At 53.3% G+C, this 19604-nt stretch overlaps 1 protein-coding gene across 3 annotated transcripts in view; it reads right to left on the bottom strand.

The window, feature by feature from the left end:
* The window catches only part of SSBP3 (single stranded DNA binding protein 3), a 161206-nt gene that overhangs the window by 41576 nt on the left and 100026 nt on the right, over positions 1 to 19604 (bottom strand). For all 3 annotated transcript variants that reach the window (XM_039238461.1, XM_039238469.1, XM_039238479.1), the window contains exon 5: positions 4381 to 4470. In XM_039238461.1, the coding sequence (XP_039094392.1) occupies positions 4381 to 4470 (90 nt within the window). The remainder of the gene's footprint in view (positions 1 to 4380; positions 4471 to 19604) is intronic.

Below are 19604 nucleotides of genomic sequence, written 5' to 3'. Positions count from 1 at the left end.
TTGAGAGAAGAGGGCAAGGGTTTCTCTTTCTCCTTCCGTTATTTCCCTCCTTTTCCTTTGTCTCTATTCTCTCTTCTTCCTCTAGGCAATCAGAAATGTATCTGACTGGTGTGAAAGAGCACTAGGATCCGGGACCAGCAAGCCCAGGTTTAGACTCTGATGAGAGCCCACAGCTGAGAACTCTGGGCAGGTCATTCACCGTTCTGAGTCTCCCTTTGCCAGTCAGCCCTACCACCTCTGCAGAAAGGCTATGATCAGAATGAAAGTACATTGCATGTCTAAAAACACTACATAACTGAAAACAATCGCTGGAATTTAAAACAAAACAAGAACAAAAACAGCTTGTACTCAATGCTCCCGTCTTCGTGACCCCTGCCCTCCCGCAATTCCCCAGCTCTGGACCTAGAAATCCTCATTGGATGGTGCCTCCCTTAGAACCACCTTAGGGCCAAGGAAATGGGGGCCCACCCAGACCAGCAGGCCTGGCCAAAACCAAGCCAAGCCTGCCAGATGTACAGCCCAACTGACTTAAGCTGCATGGAAAAAAAAAAAAAAATGCCACTGCTTGATTATGTAAAATCCATCTGGATCCAAAGCAGAAAATCCAAGTTGGAAAGGCCCTCAGAGACCATCTGGTCCACCCGGCTTCATCTACTAGTGAGGAAACTGGGGCCCAGATATGGGGAGCCCCTCGCCCAACGTCACTCAGCAAGTACGTGGACAAGCAGGGGACTAGAGCAGGTGTCCTCAGGCTACCGTCCTTTGTATCCTTCCCCACTGCAGAATACCACCTCTGGCCCCTCCGAGCCTGGTCAGAATGAAGATCCAGAGCTTTGGGGCTGGCTGGGCTCCACTGCTGGTAATATGAGCAACGCAAATAAACAGTTCAAACATTTCCTGGGCCCCTGGCGCATGCCAGATGCTGGCAATACCAAGATTAAGGCCTTCTTTTTATAAGGAAAGCACAGAATCAGAAGACTCTTGCTAAGTTCTGCCGTAACCTGAAGAACCCCAAAATAGTCCCCAGTACTGTGAGGCATGGTCAGGTTGGGTCCCAAACCACCTCTCTACCAGCCTTCAACTTGCTACCAGGGACATCTCATGCCACAGGACCAGGGCACTGTCCACCTTTGAAACCTCAACACCAAATAAGATAGTGTTTCCATACAAAAGCAAATGGATGGAACCCAATATGTGGTTGGCCAAGCCTTCTGACCCTGGGAGTGGCCCTGCAGCCTGGCAGTGTAAGGAAGCTCCCCTGTGTTGGGAAGGGCTGGAATAGGGGTAGACAGCTGCTCCCTCCCACCTACCCTGGAGGCCCCATAGGCTTCTATATTTAGCACCAACTAGAGGCCCCATCTGAAAACGGGGCTGGCCACCTTGGGGCAGGGTCTGGGCAAAGCTGGAACAGCAAAGCCAGGCCGGTTCCTTGGTACAAAGACCTCGCGCATCAGAGCTGCCTGCCCAGACGGTGGCCAAGCAGGGGAAGAAGCGCAATTGTTGGCAGCAGATAAAACCCGATACCATCTCTATTTCCCTTCTGATATCAGAGTGGCCGCCTGCAAGATGAGCGAGGGGCAGGGCCAGCAATCAATAGCTAATATTCCCACTGCGTGCTGGCCTGCTCCGGAAATGGGCAGTCACCACCTCCTTCCAGAGATACCCTTTCCCCTCAGCAGTACTCTAGCCTGAGGAGTTCAGCATCACCACCAGGAAGCACCCTGTCTGCCTCATCTTCATCAGACATGATGCCTTCACCTCAGGGGGGCAGGGGTAGACAGAGTTGCCCAGAGCCACCCCGGAAGCAGACAGTCCGGGGCACACAGGTCCCTGCTTAGTGTTGTCCCTGCCCACCTCAGCCCCTGCCAACTGATCCTGATTGGGGATCAGAAAAGACCTCCAGTCAAGAGGATCCAAAAGTTACCTCTGTTTGATGGTGGCTGGAAGTGGCCAAATAAGGACAGGAATCAGTCTGGACTTTCTGACCACACACCCCTGAACGTCACAGGGGAGGGCCCAAGAAGTATGTCTGGAATTAGGCCTTAACCATGGACAATTATACCAAAGCAGGAAGTTAAGAGCTGCCCACATATCAAGCAAACTTTGCCTTGCCCCAGACTCAGGCCAAAATAGAAGTCAATGGCCTATTTAAAAAGATACAGCTGGCTATTGTCCACCTCTTCCCATTACAGTGGCCTGCACTAGGTGCTCAGGTGCCAGCAAGCAGCCTCAACAGGCATGCACACAGCGGGAGGCTGGCGCCCAGGGCTCTGTCCACCAGACAGGAAAGTCACAAGTGCACTGTATCAAGGGTATCACGTGTGAGGATACGTAAGCCTGGGAAAGAAGTCCCCAAGCAGAACAAAACACCTGTAAGAAAGTCCACCAATCAGGAACAGGACATCTGTCTGCAGTGGCCAGGAAGAGTACTGTCCCTCCGCATGGGTGACCACCCCGGACAGTAGCCCCTTGGGTTTCCCCTCTGGGGAAAGGGCAGAACCCCACCTGGCTTCTTTCTTTCCTGGGTCTGCAGGTTTCTAAGCACTCGAACTTCTCACTCCAAAGTCTGGCCCCTCTTCCCGATGCCTTACCCCAAGCCAAGCCCCAGGCGATGCCTGGTCTGGTCTAACCTGGAGCCTGCACACTCATTTCTGAGGCTGTACCCATTTCCACCACAGGGCAAGGCTCCAGTTTGGACAGCATGCTAGAAATGTACATAGATCTATGTGTGGCCATCCAAAGCCCTCAACCGCCATCCCTACATCGCTCGTACTCCCTCTCCCACCATCTTGGTGGACAACCCACTCTTTCTGTTTTATGGGCAGCATCTAAATTTCACTGATTCCCATCTTGACTGGTGAGCAGTCTGTACAAACCCTTCTCTCCTGGGGGTCAAGATCAACCGAAATGTGAAATCTTACAAAGCAGAAGTAGTCATCTGGTTCATCTCCCACCCAGGGGAAAAAAAAAAACCCTTAACATCTCTAAGAGGGGCCTGTACCCCCCCCTTTGCTCAGACGTCTTCAGTAACGGGAAGTCCCCACCTCCGGCAGCCTGGGTCTCATTGCTGGATGAACAAGGTATGAGATTCTGGCTCATGCCAAGCAAAAGTCTCCTTGGACTTTACCTCAGCGCTCCCAGTTTTGAATTTTTGGGCTTCACGGAGAGATCCTGGTCTTGTTTTCTATACAACAGTTCTTTCCATATTCTTCCCTGAAAGTGCTAGCCTTTCAAAGGGGTGGGGGACACTGGCAGACTCTCAAATCCAGCCACAGACAGGTTTCAAAGCATGAAGTGTTCCATTCAAGAGTTTCCTCAAAGGGGTACCTCGGGGGCTCAGTTGGTTAAGCATCCAACTCTTGATTTCGGCTCAGGTCATGATCTCATAGTTGGTGAGTTCAAGCCCCGCATCAGGCTCTGCGCTGACAGTGCGAAGCCTGCTTGGGATTCTCTCTTTGCCCCTCCCCCATTCGCTCTCTCTCAAATTAAACAAATAAAGAACAAAATAAAAGAACTTCATCAAAGCGGTTCCGTCCAGCCCTGAATGCTGATACCTCTCGAAGATGGCATTCCCCAGCCTCAGCCTGGTCAAAATGGGATGAGTCCCCCCCCCAACCCCCCACCTCCTAGAGGCCTGCAGGGATAGGAGGAGGAAGAGGAGGCACAGAGGGGAGGGCAGCCACACCCAACCCCAAAAGAAGATGAAGCCCCCAGAAGCTGACAAGGTGTCTTTGGGGTAAGGCCTGGCTCTGGCCCCACGTGGGACCTGCCCCTGCCTCTGGCGGGCGGGGCGCAGGCCCAGATGCTCGAGGGACGCGGGCTGTGATCGCACTTGGAAAAAATCAAGTGGTTAACCAGAGGGAGAGGATTCTGAGACCTGCCAGGATGGTGGGTTTTTTTGTTGTTTTTAGATTACGCCTCTCAGGTTTGTAGTTTGGACAGGCAAAGTAAACAACGACAATGACAGCAGCAACAAAACAGAAACAAAGAACAGTTTACTTGTTTAAAAATGTTTTAAAAAATTTAAAAAAGCCTTTTGTTATAAAAGACAGCTCTCCACGGACTTGGAAACGGCCCCGCCGCCTCCCCGACCAGGGGCAGGCTGTGTCGTGACTTCAAAGCTGGCGTGAAGAAAACAAGCTCGAGCAGAAGTGACACAGCACGTGCAGAGGGGGCCTGCTCTCCTCATCTCTTTTCTCCCCTCCTCGGTGTTTGCAGCGGGGGGTGGAGAAAGGGATAGGAAGCGTCTGAACCAGCATACAGCAACTGTATTTAGACCATGGCAAACTGAGCTAGTACTTACTTCTCTCTCCCTCCCTCCCGCCCGGGGCCTGGCTGGGAGTGGAAGGAGCACAGGACCCAGGGGGCCCAGCAACGTACCTGAAAGAAACCTGGTGGGATGGGGCCTCCAGGCATCCCATCGTTGGGGGGAATGTTGCCAAGCACGGGGCTCGGGGCGGCGGCTGCGCTCTGTGGAGACAGGGAGGCAGAGAGTTAGTTAGGAGGCTGTACCCACCTGTTAAAAGACCCGGAGCTCTGACCCCGGCCCCCAGTTCCCCCTGTCTGTCCATGTCTTCCACAGACCAGGCGTGTCTCTTCCTGGGCAAGCAATGAACTCACTGAGCCTCTGTTTCCTCATCTCTAAAATAGGAGAACTGTGTCCCCACTTCGCACACACACTGCAGAACAACAGTGGGGGCGGGGGGCCAGCACCTGGCAGCTGTTGTGAATGGAGGTGGGGGCTCTGCCTTACCCACTCGGCTGCTTTATGAAGCCCCCGCAGGGCGGGGCGGCCAAGGTGCTTTGCAAATGTCCGTGCCCTTTCCAAGAGGCTGCATGCCATATAGAGTCGACCAATAAAGATCCACAACTTCGTGAACAGACAGCCCTGTTGGGAAAAGCCCCCAGAAAGGTCGAAGGAAGGCAGGGGTATTTGGGGCCCCATCGAGGTCGTGGGTGCCATGGAAGATGAGGTGGGCATGCCCAATGCAAGGACTGAAGATGCTTTTCTTCTTAAATGCTGCTATTTGGGCATTTACCTGGTACATCTGCCTCAACAAACGCCTGCAGGGGGTGAACAGATGCCGTTCTCCCCAGCCTGGCCCCGTTCCAGACAATCTGTGTCCCACTTGCCATGTGGTCAGCGTGTCTTGAGCCGGGGCCCGCACTCACACAGGCAGGGCGACGCCAACATGGCAAGTCACGGGCGCAACACGTTCCCCCCACCCCATCCCCACAGACTCTAAACCTCCTAGGCACTCCCCCTGCAGGACACCCACCTCCCACCCCAAGGTTGCCAAACCCTACCCTCCCCCCAGGACTGAGAATCTGAGAACGAATCACCACTGAGGGTCTCCCAGGGGTCTGACCGGTTGGTTCTCCGGGACCAGAGTCAGGAAACGGCCGCCTCTTTTTCTCATACAAATGCAAAATTCACTTCTTCCCTTTCCTCAGCTGGGAAATAGGAACCAGAGCTCCTAACTTCCGACACAGATAAAAGGAAACGAGGTAATGTGCGAATCCCATGAACACACAACATGCAGCAAGAGGGACAGACACCCCTGAGAACGTGCGGGTTGGAGCACTGTGACCTCTACGAGCAAAGGATGGCTGTGGCCAAGCTGCTGGGCCTTCCCGCACTCGGCTCCTATAAAAAGTGAGGGGTCGCTGTTGTCCTGTCTGCTCATGGGGGGGTGGATTATGGGCCAGGAGGGGCCGTATTCTGTAAGCCAGGAAGGCTTGGGAATCTGGAAGCGAGGAGGGCTCAGTATGGGCATGCGCTGGGGGTCTTAACCGATGCAGGTAAAGAGACTAGGGTAGGAATGGGCTGGCTGCTCCAGGCTCAGCTTTTCAAAATGATGTGCCCACCAGCAAGCAACCCTCTCTGTAATTCCAGAGGCTCCGCCGACCCTTCCTGTCATGTGCTCCAAGCCCCCTCAACACCGCAGATTTGGTCTTCCCACCTACCCGGGCGAGAGCCCCACGCAGGAGGAGGAGAGGTCGGCCTGCCTTGGCCTTGTCCCCCGCCCCGGTATTATCCGGGTGAGGGTCACCGGGGGGAGTGTGCCAGGCTATCCATTAGCTGCACCGTTTCTGTTTGCTTGTGGTTGGTGGTTCTATGAAAATGCAACTTTTCAGGATTTACAGCCAACAGTCATTCCTCAGAAGCACGGACAGAAGTTTTTAAAAAAACAAGAAACAACTGAAACAAGGTATACAGGCACCTAGGTTGTCTTCAAGTTCTTTCAGCTTTACACTGAACTCTTTACTCCTTCAGGAACTTGTTTTGATACAGAATATAGATTTTACTCCTCAGGCAGCTGCCTCGGTACAATTTCACCCTACTCATTTGAAATCAGGAGGCAAACTTCTTACAAAGGCTTGGGTCTCTTTTTGCATTTTAATTCTGTCCTACATCTTAAAAAAATTTTTTTTTGTTTATTTTTATTTTTAGAGAAAGACGAGGGGGGAGTGTGGCAGAGAGGGAGACACAGAATCTGAAGCAGGCTCCAGGCTCTGAACTGTCAGCACAGACAGAGCCGGATACAAGGCTCGAACCCACGAACAATGGGATCATCACCTGAGCTGATGTCGGGTTCTCAATAGACTGAGCCACCCATGCGCCCCAATTCTGTCCTCAATCTTTAACATTTCATTGTAATAACTGGAGTTTCAGGATGTATTTTACTTTCTCCTTCAATTCTTCAGTGTAAGTTTTCTGGCTTATTTTCACTTACCTATCCTTCCAAACACAGGTCATTTATAAAAGTCACCCCTCCTACCAAAAGAAAAAAGTTCTTATGGGGTGCCTGGGTGGCAACTTCAACTCAGGTCATGATCTCAAGGTTCCTGAGTTTGAGTCCCGCATCAGGCTCTCCTGTCAGCACAGAGCCCATATCAGATCCTCTGTCTCCCTCTCTCTTTGCCCCTCTCCTGCTTTCTCTGTCTCTAAAAATAAAACACTTTTTAAAAAGTTCCTACACGTACACATACACACAAATACACAAATCTACACATATATACACATACAAATCTGAAGGAGAAATGACATGTTCCTCAGACAGAGGTACCCTCCCAGGACATGGTCCTTCTCCAATTGCTTGCATCTCAGTGCAAGTCCCGCAGTCAAGCGGGGGGGGGGGGGGGGGGGGGGGAGGGCAATGACAATAATTAGCAGGAAGGTGGGAGTAGGTGACATGCTGGGAAAAACCAAAACCCCGTCTTGCTAAAACCAACTGAATGTTTTCTTCAACAAACGTAGCGCCATCTTGTTTGTGGGATGAGGACAGGAAACGAGAGAGCTCCCAGCTGGCAAGCCCTGGGTGGTGTGCATGGTAGGAGCCACTGGGCCTAATGCTAGAAACAGGCTGGCTGCTCTACCCCACCACCTCATCTTTCCCTGAACCCCCAGGTGGCTTCCAAGGTAGACACAAGCACCCCGACAAACAAATTTCTACACTGAGAGCAGGCTCAGGACCACCCTCTCCCGTCTGTCTTCCTCAGTCCAGACCTACTCTTCCCCAGCCTTCAGACCAGAACACAGCTTTGCTTCTACAGAAAGATCTGGAAAGCCTCACCAACTTGATTTCTTTAAATTAGCATTTATCATTTAGGATCCAGTGCTTGCTTATTATAGCACACAGCAAAGGAAAAAGAAAATCAGCCACCGTGTCTTGTGAAAGAATGTCAAGAGCACTTCCCCTCTCATTACACAGCCAAAGAAAACATGAGTTTTTAATGAGTCTAATATTATACAGAGGTATCATTATTTAACCAATTTAATTACTAGGCATTACATTGGTGTTTGCTACCTTGGTAGTTGCAAAATGGCATCACTGATATTCTGCCTACTTTTTTTGGATTACTATCTTGTGAAATGGTCTGTAGATCTACTTTTATGGTAAAATGTTCATTTTCTCTGCTTTTTGTATATCTGACTTTTCTTTAATGATATATAAGAGCTCATTATATTTTCTTAAATTTTTTTTAATGTTTTATTTACTTCTGAGAGAGAGAGAGAGAGAGAGAGAGAGAGAGAGAGAGACAGCATGAGCAGGGGAGGGTCAGAGAGAGAGGGAGACACAGAATCTGAAGCAGGCTCCAGGCTCTGAGCTGTCAGCACAGAGCCCAACACGAGGCTCGAACCCACGAACCAGGAGCTCATGACCTGAGCCAAAGTTGGACACTCAATTGACTGAGCCACCCAGGTGCCCCAAGAGCTCTCTATATTCTAAAGATATAAAGATACTTTATAATTAAAAAAGCAACTTTATTTATTTTTGTTTTTTAACATTTATTTATTGTTGAGAGTCTGAGTGCGAGCAGGGGAGGGGCAGAGAGAGGAAGACACAGAATGCGATGCAGGCTCCAGGCTCTGAGCTGTCAGCACAGAGCCCAACGTGAGGCTTAAACCCACAAACTGTGAGATCATGACCCGAGCTGAAGTCAGACGCTCAACTGCCCAAGCCGCCCAGGTGTTCCCCCAAAAAACAACTTTTTTAAGTGACAATTTGAACCTGGGAACAGGACTTCCAAAGTTCCCTCACGTGGAGATCTCATTTCCCTACAAAAATCAGAACAGAGTCAATGGTTCTAGGAACTGGGGGTGGGTGGTCCACGGGTCCTTTGAATGTCAGGGGCTAGGAGTGGCCATGGTTCCAGAACATGGATGGTGCGATTCTCTGACATCTGGGTGGAAGACAGATGTTTGCTCTCCACCAGTGAAAGGAAGGCCATGTGAACAATGATTACGGTGGCAGGACGCTGAGGAGACAAACTTGTATCATCCAAAGCCTCGTCCAGCGGCAAAACTAAGCAAAATAACTAACTTGAATTACGATACTTATCGCTATCCTTTGATTTTGATGCAAACATGTGCTCCTAACGGAAAACTTTCCAAAGGGCAGAAAAGTATAAAGCAGCACATGAAAAGAAGCAACCTGTGTTAGAGGGCGACCAGAGGGTTAAGAAGTAACGGATATTCACACAACCCAACCCAGTGGAGCCTTCCTCCTGCCCCGCACGCCTAGCAGCAGGGGCTGTTTTACCATCTTGAAGATGTGAGGCATACAGCAGGTGTTCAATTAATGATTACGACTTTTATTATTCAAAGGCCCACTCGAACCTGGCCATCTGGAGCCAGGCCTTTCCGGATTGCTAGGAATCGGCCTTTCCCTGTGGTTTCCAGCCCTGAGTTAGAGCTCCATTAAGGCACTCAGCAAAGCGTCTCATGTGAGTTTTCTCTAAAAACACAAAACCCAACCCGAAAGCCCCTGACATCCACCGAGGCCTACAGCTGCCGGGGCTGTGGTGGGTTCAGGGATGGAGCCCTCTCGCTGGAGCAGGAGAGTAAAGAGCACTGGATCCTGAAGCCAGCGACCTCCGGGTGGGTTCGACCTCCGGGTGGGTTTGGGTCCTTGCCGGGAGCCTCAGTTTCCTCACGTGTCCAATGGAAGGGTTAGACATGACGATCTCCAGGGCCCTTCTTCTAGGCTGCCCTTCCCAGCCTGGTCCACACACCCAGAGGGCAGGGACTGGAATAAGCAGCTCTCCTGCAGGGGGCCAGTTCTCCTTCCCTGAGGACTCTGAATTTTAACTGCTCTGTTCACTACAGAACACTTAAGAGATCAAAGATGAAAAACCACCCAGAAACCTCTTTGTTATCAGAGCCTGCAGATAAGAGCCGATGACATTTGAGCTCCCCGCGCCAGACCCTCCTTACCAACATTTATCCATATATGCATACATACGTGGACTAAAAAAAGCAGAGTCAAATCAGGCATGCAGTTTGGTAACTCATGCATTTTTATAAAACTAACTTTAAATTCTTTTCTAAATAGAAAACAGCCCTTGCACCGGGTGCCGTGGCCCACTCCAGCCAGCTGTCTCCACTGAGCCTCAGGGGTAGAGTCAACCTGGGAAGTTCAAGGTGCCTTCAGACAAGTGCTGGAGGCCCCTCGAGCTCCCCTGCAAAGTAGTGAATTTTTGCTCACGGCCTGGGCACCTTCCGGGGAGGCCTGACCCCACAACCTTCTCCTCTAAAGAGTAGGGTTGCTTTATGATCCTGTGGTGCTTACACAACCCCCCAGGCTCGGGGGTGCAGGGCAGCATCTCAGCCCACCCATGTGCCCCAGACGCACGCCAGCTGGTCTCACACGTGCCATTCCGACCATGGGCATCCCTCACTGTCAAGTCTAGTTTCCAACAGGGACCACCTTTGCCAGTGCTGGACATCCCAATGCACCTTCGACGAGCCCACTCAACACCCCTGGAGTCCCAGATGTGGTGCTGGGCCCTCTCCTCACTCCGTCGCAAGAAGTCCCCTGCGGGTCCAGGAACAGCAGGGTCAGTTCAGAGGAAGCAGGGGACAAGCTCCCAGGAGCCTGCCGTCTCTTAGCTCACAGCATCTTGTGGGAAGCAACAAGCCTCATGCTTCCTTTCCAGAAGCGTGGGTCTCGGGGTGGGGGCATGGAGGGGATTGCCTACTAGGTATTATCTTCAACTGCACCCCGAGAACCCTAGTAATCCTCGCTCACAAACTAGCCGAGGACCACCCTCGCCCCCAACTTAAAACAATCTACACATGAAGCTCCTGGAAAATAGAATAAAAACAAATGCTCGGAGCGAACCGTGGGACTCGGGCCAGCTTGGCCAGCCCCTCCTGATTTACAAGGCTGCAAAGTGGAACTCTGTTCTGCAGAGCCCCTCCCTCCTCGCCCCACCCTGGTGCTCGGGTGTGTAGCAGCAGCCCGGGGCCCGCATGCCAAACCACCTAGGAGCGCTCTCCGCTGAAACTCAACGCGGGCCATGTGGCCAAGCACCTAGGATGCCACGGGGTGCGTGGCGTGCAGCTGGGAAACAGAGGTCACTCAGAGGAGCGAAGGCAGCCACGTGCTGCCTACGTGGGAAGGGCAAGCGAGAAATGAGGGTGTTTGTGGGATACTTGTGTCCGGGAGAGGGAGGGACACCTGCATGGACATCAGCAAGACAGAGGCTTCCGCAACCTTCGCAAAATACTGGGGTGACCTGGGTCCCTCTGGGCTGAGTGTCCTACAGGGGATGACAATCTTCGCAGGACAGACAAACTGAAGATGTGGACGGGGGTGTAGAGAGAATGTCATCACCCAGGCAGAGAGGCCAGGACACAGAGAAGTGGGGCCCACAGAGGGAGGTGCCCAGGGAGAGGGCCTCTTCGCCCTATGCACACACCGCAGCAGAGAATCTGCCCTGGAGAACAGGGGATCAAAGTTCCCAGCTTGCAGAAAACGCAGAGCTGTTGCTGCGTGAAGAGACGGCAGCAGCAGCAGGCATTAAAAATAGGTTCAGATGACACACGGGAGTGAGTGACACAGGGGCGGATGTACCCTCTGGGTGCCGAGGGATGGCTCTGGGCCCAGCAGATGCCCTGAGCCACACGAAGCTTCTCCAGATCCGAGCATCAGAGTGAGCTGCCTTGGGAAGTGGTGGCCTCTGTTAACACGGGTGCCTCACAGTTGGGACACAGCAAGAGCACACCACAGATCCAAATATGTGAGCCTAACTCGTGCCCTGCCAACCCAGAGCCCTGCGGACAGTTTCAACCTCAGTTTCCCAACTCTGTCAAAGGGAGAGACCCACTAGCTACCACTGCCTGGTGTTTCCCGGGGATTATTATGGGAGAGGAGCCCTGGGGTGAGCGTCCCGGGACCAGGGTTCCTGCTCTGGCTGCAAACCACCTACTGTGTGCCTCAGGCAAGCCTTCCTGCCCCGACCTCTCTCTGCTCAGCTCCAAACGAGTTGGCTGAGGTCCTGTGGTTTCAAAGAAACGGTGGGCATCACGCTGAGCTCTCAGCTGAGCCAACTGAAAAGAAAAGGCCATGTGTAGGCAGAAAAAACCCTGACCTGCCACGGCCAGGCCACGAGGCCCAAGTGAGGGCTGTCCCCACACCAGCACTTCTTCCCAAGTCTCCTGGGGGAGGGAGCAAATGCAGGGACGCAGAAAGGGGGTGTGGAAAGGGGGTGTGGAAAGAAGCAAGTGTCTTTCATCCTGACCCCAGAGATCAGGGGGGCAGAGGGGGCTGACCCCTCACGTCCCTGTGGAAGAGGTCCTTTCTGTTCACCAGTAAGGAAACGGAGGCGGAGAAGCTCAGTCCTGGGTCCAGAAACCTCAAAACTGGGTCTCCCCATGGACCCAGCAATCCCCAGAGAGTGTTGTGTGTGCTCTTTGACACTTGTGGGAAAAAGCGACAGACCATCACAAACACGCGGGGAGCACAGCGCGGTTCTCTGCATCTGTGAGCGCCTGCACGTTCTGCTCTTCTCCCTAAGCAGGCGGACTTAACCCTGCTCCGTGCAGTGAACGGGGACTGGCGTGGCCTTCGGCAAGGGGTGTGGTGGCGCCGGTGGTGCGTGTGTGCGTGGGAATGCACGACCTCGCTGAAGACTGCTGGATGTAATCGGCAAATCACCCTAAGCCCAGGAGGAGAAACAGGTAGGTGGGAGCTTAACCAGGTTACGAGTGCTTCACACACGTCAGACACACTCAGCAAACACGCGCTCCTGGGGCCGCCGTGCCCGCCAGGGCGCCAGATGACAGCACATGGTTCTGCCCTCAAGGTCTGGAGGATGAAATGAGCTGCGGTGACAGAGAACTGAGGGGTGGGAAGGAGCTCCGGGCGGACGCTGCGAGGCGGGGATTAGGGGGATCAGGGAGGCTTTAGGGAAGAGGTGGCACTCAAGCCAGGGCCTTAAAGGACGGCAGGACTCGAAGACGCGGGCGGTGATACGGACAGAGAGATTACTGCTGTCATCTCAAGCCTCCCTGGGAGGCAGGCTTCTGACAGCGTCTCCCTCGGAGCGCAGAGCCTGCCAGGCCTCCGCCTCCTCAGAGCTCCATCCCAGCCCGGTTTCCGGGGTGTGGGGGCCTGGGGCTTACTCACTTCCCCTCCTCCACAGGGGGGCTCTTCCGCAGAAGGGAAGTCAGCTGCCGTGGTAGGCCACTGGCTGAGCTCACCAGGCCACGCCGGGCACAGCTTATGCAGTTTCTCCCCTCCAGGCCCCCCAACAACCTAGCAGGGACACCAGATGAGGACGTCATGGGATGTGACCAGGGTCGCACAGCTCAGATGGGCAGAACTGGAAGTCAAGCCCAGATGTGCTAAAACCAGAGCCCGGTTCTCAGCCACATCATGGCCTCTCTGGTCTCTGTTTCAAAGCTGATGCTTAAAGATGGCCCCCCAGTGAACAGAGTTGAGGTTTCGAGGCCCAGCCCTTCCACTCCAGAAGCTGGGGTACTTGGAACCCTGCTTTACCTTTCTGTACAGGAAGGAGCCCTCTACCCTCTGCGGTGGCATAGGAAACCTAAGTATGACTCTCAGGCAATGGCTTCAGGCTGAGACAGGTGTTCGCACACGAAGTCCCTGGGCCAGCGACATCACCAGACAGAAAACAGACATGCTTAGTATCTACAAGTCCATGAGCACAGAGCAGGCCACGGAAGGAAAGGGAGTCAGTGCTGTTGGAAGACAGCGTCTTCTGCTCAACAGAAGCCACTCTTCTGGAGGGCGGCCTCGCCCTACCCCATGTTAGAAAAATCTGATTTCATTTTATAAGAACCAAACAAAGGCACGCCAGTCAGAACATCTCCAAAAGGAGAACTGGCTTCCTTCCCTACGCTGAGAAGTCCATGGCCACCATTCCTCTGGGCCCTGCCGGTGCATCCCAGGGAGCACCCAGCTTCTTCTGGGAACGGATCAAAGGGGAGCGTGTGTGTGTGTGTGTGTGTGTGTGTGTGTGAGGTGGAGCTCCACATAATTAATACCTGGCTACATCATGGAGGCCAGCCAGGGCACCCTCCTCCGTGTGCAAACACCTCCTCAGCCGGGCCACATGGCACAGGGTGCGAGTGCCAGGCGTGTACACGCAAGACAGGGGAGATTAAGGGTTAGAGGTGTCCCTGCCAATGAACAGTACAGAGTGGATCAACAGCACACTATTTGTACAACGCCGATTTTCTCCTTAAAGATAGATGAGCTTCGTGGCCCCAGTTTACACCATGAGCCGCGCCCCACCCCTCCGCCCCTCCACACACAGTCTTCAAGGAGCTACTTCCAACCGCAAACATGTCACAGGAGGCCAGTGACAGACGGCTCCTTAACAACAACACTGGCAGTTGCCTCTGCAAAGCGGAAAATTCCCTGGCGTGGACCCACACACAAGCTCAGTTCCAATGACAACTTAATCCTGCCAGGACTGAGGTGTGCGGGGAACAAAAAAAAAAAAAAAAAAAAAAAAAAAATCACCTGCTTCTCGAAACTTTTAAGTTTAAAAGAAATCACTAAAGGCATGACCCTCAGAACATCTTGCAAACATGCGAGCCCAAGCTTCATCCGGATGGCACAGTATTTGGTGGGGACAGAGGTGCCTGCCCTCGGCTCATCCTCTGCTGTGTTGGGGCCAATGTGCAGTCTGCGAAGTTCACTGGGGTCCTCTGTCTCAAGTGCAGGGAAGCTGGCGCTTGGCTGGAAGGGTGTGCAGGGGAAGGGGCCGGGAGGGACGCCGGAGAGTGGCCCACCACTGCGGTTTGCATGGGCTCAGGGCTGAGCAGATGCTACCTAAGCCTTTAAAGCATGCACTAATTGCGCTAATTTAGCTAACAGTCTCTGTTCCGTCCCCCACCCCAGTCAACCAGCATCCTTTGGTACTGCCGGAGAGATGCAAGCTGTTGGCTTTAGTGTTATTTTGTCAGCCATTAAACGATTCATCGGAGTCATTAATTGATTTATGACTGCTGCCTGCTCAGAGGGTTTAGCAAATAAAGAATGATGTAGGTCACAACTCAAAGGGAATTGGACCAAACGACACCACGAGAAGCTAGGCACTTAGAGGGTCCGCCATTGTCCACGCGGGCACCCCTCCATGCCCAGCTGTCGGATGGGGGACAGCAAGGCTGGCTTTCCTGCCTGAAATCCAGGTGCCAGATTAGCTCCTGCGCAGGCGCTGCTGGTGCCAAAGATGTAGAAAGCAGAGAACCTTGTCCAGAGGCCCCTGGCAGCTGGCTCCCAGGCGCCTGCCAGGCACGAGCACCAGCAACGGAGGTCAAGGGGGAGAGAAGCCTCCACTGGCCCGTAACCAGCGGGTGCTGGCTTGCAGTGGCTGGGCCTGGCGTCTCAGCCCCACAGGACACTGGGGAAGCCAGGGAGGGAGAGGCCCCCGGCCAGGGCTCTACTCCTCCAAAAGCGACATGCCCCAGCCACACTCTCTCAGTCCCTGCACTGCCCGTAGGAGTGAAAGGACAGCAACTGTAGATGGTAACAGGTGCCTCCCAACGCCTGGTCTTCAGGACTGATCTCTGACCCTCTCGACAGTCCCGGGAGGTAGATGGCATTACTGTCCCTGTGCTGGAGGAGAACACAAGTTCAGAGAGCTGACGTGCTGCAGTTACACAGGCCAGGGAGCAGCGGTCCTGGAATTCGAGCCCAGGTCCACCTGACTTCAAAGTCCACGTTTCCTCCCCTCTACCATGCTCTTTAGCTGACGCAGCTCCACCTCAAAGATGACCCCGACAAAACTAGCCGGGCGAACAAGGGGCAGGGCAGCCCCCTTTCTCGGAGCCCAGGTGTCTCATTTATAAACTGACAAAGTTAAAGGGTGGCGGGGGGTGGGGTGGGGGGACTGTCCAGTTTGCTTCAAGAGTGATGCAGAGGGGCCCAAGAGGTAGGTCAGGTGGACACCAAGCGCTGACTTGCTTCAGTCCCTGACACAGGAGCAGCGAGCGTTACAGAGCGAGGCAGGTCTGCCTCTTCCGAGCTCCCCCACAAAGGCATCTACAGATAATTGTGGGGGGGGGTCTATCAGGCATACAAGACAGGGCTTTCCTGCTAGTGCCGCCCCACCCAGAGCATCCCAGAACACACAGCCTTTGGGATCCTCGTGAGAAACCTGCTAATGGGGGAGGGGGAGGTGTGCGGCTGGAAGGACCAGCAATGACCTATCTGGTCAGAGGCTTCTGGGGGACAGGGAGACTTTATCTCCCAAGAATTCTGACCCAAACGCGGCTTCTGGAACAGACACAGGAGCTCCTGTAGAGGCGGTCCACCACCTACTCCACAAAGGAAGCAAAGGTCTTTATAGAGATGTTCATCAGGGTCCAACAAACGAGATGCTTCAAGTCCCCACAGAGAAAGAAGCTAGCATTACTTACACATATTTAGCACTCCAGCTAACAACAGCCTTCCCTTCAGCCATATCTACTGGGTGAACATGCCCAACCATCCTCGGCACAGGCCGGTCCGTCTCTCTGGAACATTCCTCTGCTCTCTCTCCATGGGTGATACCTCTTTGTCCTTTATATGTTCTTCCTCACAGCCCGTGTCACATCAGACTGTTGACTCTTTATTAAATTAGCCAGCTGTCTTCCCAGGGACAAGGGCAGGAAGGGTGTACAGAGCACAGAGAAGGTGCTGGCTTGGTAAATATTTTTTGGATGAATAAAGTCCTTGCGGAAAATAAAATCCTGCTTTTCAAGAACAGTCCCCATGTCTTCAAGTCAAATTCTAAGACTCGCTAACTCAGTCACGTACTTTATCATTTGGCTACATGCATACAGCTACTCTGCCCCCTCTAAACAACAACGTAACAATACACACACCACCACCACCACCACCACGCCCAGGCTGGTGTTAGGGAACACTGCTCCCTCTGCCTGTAAAACCCAAGCTGTAGGTATTCAGAAACCCTAGGTGCTGGTGCTCATCCTTGCTGGTTAAGGACTTGGGCAGGCCCCTTCTCACAGAGGTATGGGTCAGGTCAGTAAAATGGAATCGCCTTTATACCTCTCCCTCCCCAGACAGCTGTACATCTGGGCAAAGCGCTGGCAGCTGTGGGGCAATGACAGCAGGGTGGCCTCAAGGAGCTAAACTCCCATTGTCATTCCTTCTTTGGAAGGAAGTGGAGGCTGGGCCCAGTAGGCTGGGTGCAGTGAGTGCATTCGAGTAGTCTTCATGAGCTGCTAAGCCATGACTGCCTCTCGCAGCCCTCTCGGCCAAGCCTCTCCTGCCCCTCCAAAGCAAATGCTGGTTATTCTCAGACAGGCTGGACGCCCTGGTCCTCCACCTCACTGATGACAGATGTCTGCTCCACTGACCAAGAAGCCACTTTTTCCACAGACTTCTTAATAGGGTTGGCAGAACCTGCCTACTGCTGTTGGGGCTTGGGGATGGCAAAGGTGGGAAGGGCCCCTGCTGGGAGGACAGCAAGGCAGAGGTCCCACCCCAAGATGCTGGTCCCCGTGTCCCCCAGACAGGAATGCTCTGCCGCTCTGAGGACTGCCCTTCACAGCTGAACCCTCCAAACCACAGGTTTCTAAAAGGCATGATTCCCACAATCAGAGTCGAGCCACAGAGCAAGCCCTGAGCTCACTCAGGAGGAATGTGTCCTCTCCTCCCTGATCCAGTCCCTCACTGAACATGAAATGAGAACTTGAGGAGGACAGACACCAGGCTCTCTGAGCCCCCGGGGACCTCTGGTCGCACCCCTGCTCCGCCCCCTCCCTGCGCTCACCTGGCCCTGGAAATGCCTCCAGCCACTTACCAACCAGATCTCAGGTCCCCCACTCCTATGGACGCTTTCTCTCCCAGACGAGCTCCCTAGCACCTTCCATGTATCGACCTATGGAACTCCTAGTCGTCCATCAATGCCCAACCCAAATGTCCTAGCTTCCCAGCCCGGGGCAAGCACTGAAGTCCCTGAGTAGGTTTGTGAGCTAGCACTCAGCATCAGAAGATAACAGCTTCCACCTGCAACGGTCTCAGGAGGCATCCAATGGAACATCTGATGCCAATGAACTCCTAACCAAGGGCTGCTGTGGTGAAGTACAGAGAGCTGCGGAAGGAGGGCTTCAGCTCCCCAGCTAACTCGGAGCTACAGGCAATTCCCCCAGACTCCCGATGCCGCCCCCCAACACAAGACAATACCTCGACTGGGGTTGGCAGGAGACTTACAGCAAATAAGGAGATAATAAAGGGCCATGATCTCCTCTTAGTCCCTCTCTTCACCCCACTCCAACCTCCCTCTTTTCTTGTGCCCCAAGCTTCAGCCCTGGGGAACACCCTCTGGTCCCCAGCCTTGGCACAGACCATCCCCTCCACCCAGCAGGCCCGCAACTCCCTGCCACCATGCCAGTCCCTCCACCTGTCCCTCGGGCCACCAGGAAGGATTTTTTTCCCCTTCCAAGCCCATGTGAAACTCTAACTGTGACTCTTCCAGTATCTTTCATGTGGCTTTATCGTAGGGACAAAAGCTCTCTCCCTGCAGGACCGTCAGTTCCAAAGAACAGAATCCAAATATGTACTATGCCTAATAATCAATACCTATCGCATGACTGGGGACTACGAAAGAGCTTTCTGGACAAAGCTAGGCCTGGCTCTTCCGGGAGATTTCTTCTGTATTTTCCTCCTGTATAAAGACGTAACTTTAAAGAACAGAACAGACTTTCATAAACCCAATGTCAAAAAAGGACAAAGAGGGGCCCTATCTTCCAGCGTTTCTGGCTTACTCCTCAAGCAATCGTTGCAGGAGAGAAACATGGAAGCCTTGACCAAGGCTTGAATCTGAACCTTGGTTCTGTCCTAGCTTGAAACTCGTGAGTCACAGAGACATGGCAGAACTATCCCTGATGCATGACCAAGCACCCCTCTCTGCTGCAAATGCGTCTGGAACCGTCTGTTTTTCTTCTATTTTGTCTAATTTCATTTGAGGCCACAAGCTGGGTCTCCTCTGCCAAAGATAGAAGTTTTCAATTAGATCTGAACAATCCACAGGCCTTCAGAAACTCTGACTCTAGAACCTCAGAAGCGGAGCGGATCCCGTGGTCCCTCTGTTGCAGATGCGGCCTCCAATTCACAGACCTGGGTCAAGAGGAGGAATCGGTCTGGGACCTGTGTCTCCCAAGATGGCTGCACCTTGGCAGTCTCGTCTAGAAAAGTAGGAAAATCAGCCTCGCTTCACATAGCCTGCAAAAGTGACTCCCTCGAACTCCTCCTGGGCTATCTCCATCGAGTCCTCGTAAGTGACTACTGATTGAATGGATACTCCTAAATCCTCTCCTCGGCCTCTTCTCCACAGAGGAAGGCCTCTCCCTGAGGGGAGCAGCCAGTGCCTCCTGGCTGGGTCCAGTCGTCACAACCTACACCCCCCCACCCGACCACCCCAGTGGGAATCAGGCAGAGGACCTCGGTCATGGAGAGAAAGGACATTAACCCTGCAACCAGACCCTCTACTTCTGGCACCTGTGTGAAGCGGGTCATTTCAACCCTAACGTGACCGTCTATACAATGAGAAGTTGTCACCGCCTACGTGGCCTACCTCACGCAGGAATGTGAAGACACAAATGAAGAAACAAACACAAAACCTCGTATGCCCCCAGACAATCAAAGTGGTGGGAAGAAAGGAAGAAGTCACAGTAACAAAGGGCCTGTGCCAGGAGTCAGGCCCGGCTGCCCGGAGGCCCTTCCCCTCCCCTATAAAAACAAAGGGGACAGATTCCACTCCTGGTCCCCAAACCAGGCTGCACAGAAGAGTCTGGGGGCTCCGCAACCACCCGACTGCCCACCCTCCCCAGGCTGCAG

Source organism: Hyaena hyaena, unplaced genomic scaffold (assembly GCF_003009895.1).
Source record: "Hyaena hyaena isolate Hyena2069 unplaced genomic scaffold, ASM300989v1 scaffold_5, whole genome shotgun sequence".
In the NCBI taxonomy this organism is placed as follows: domain Eukaryota; kingdom Metazoa; phylum Chordata; class Mammalia; order Carnivora; family Hyaenidae; genus Hyaena; species Hyaena hyaena.
The sequence above is the reverse complement of the archived record's forward strand: the minus strand, read 5'-3'. Positions and strand labels throughout refer to the sequence as shown.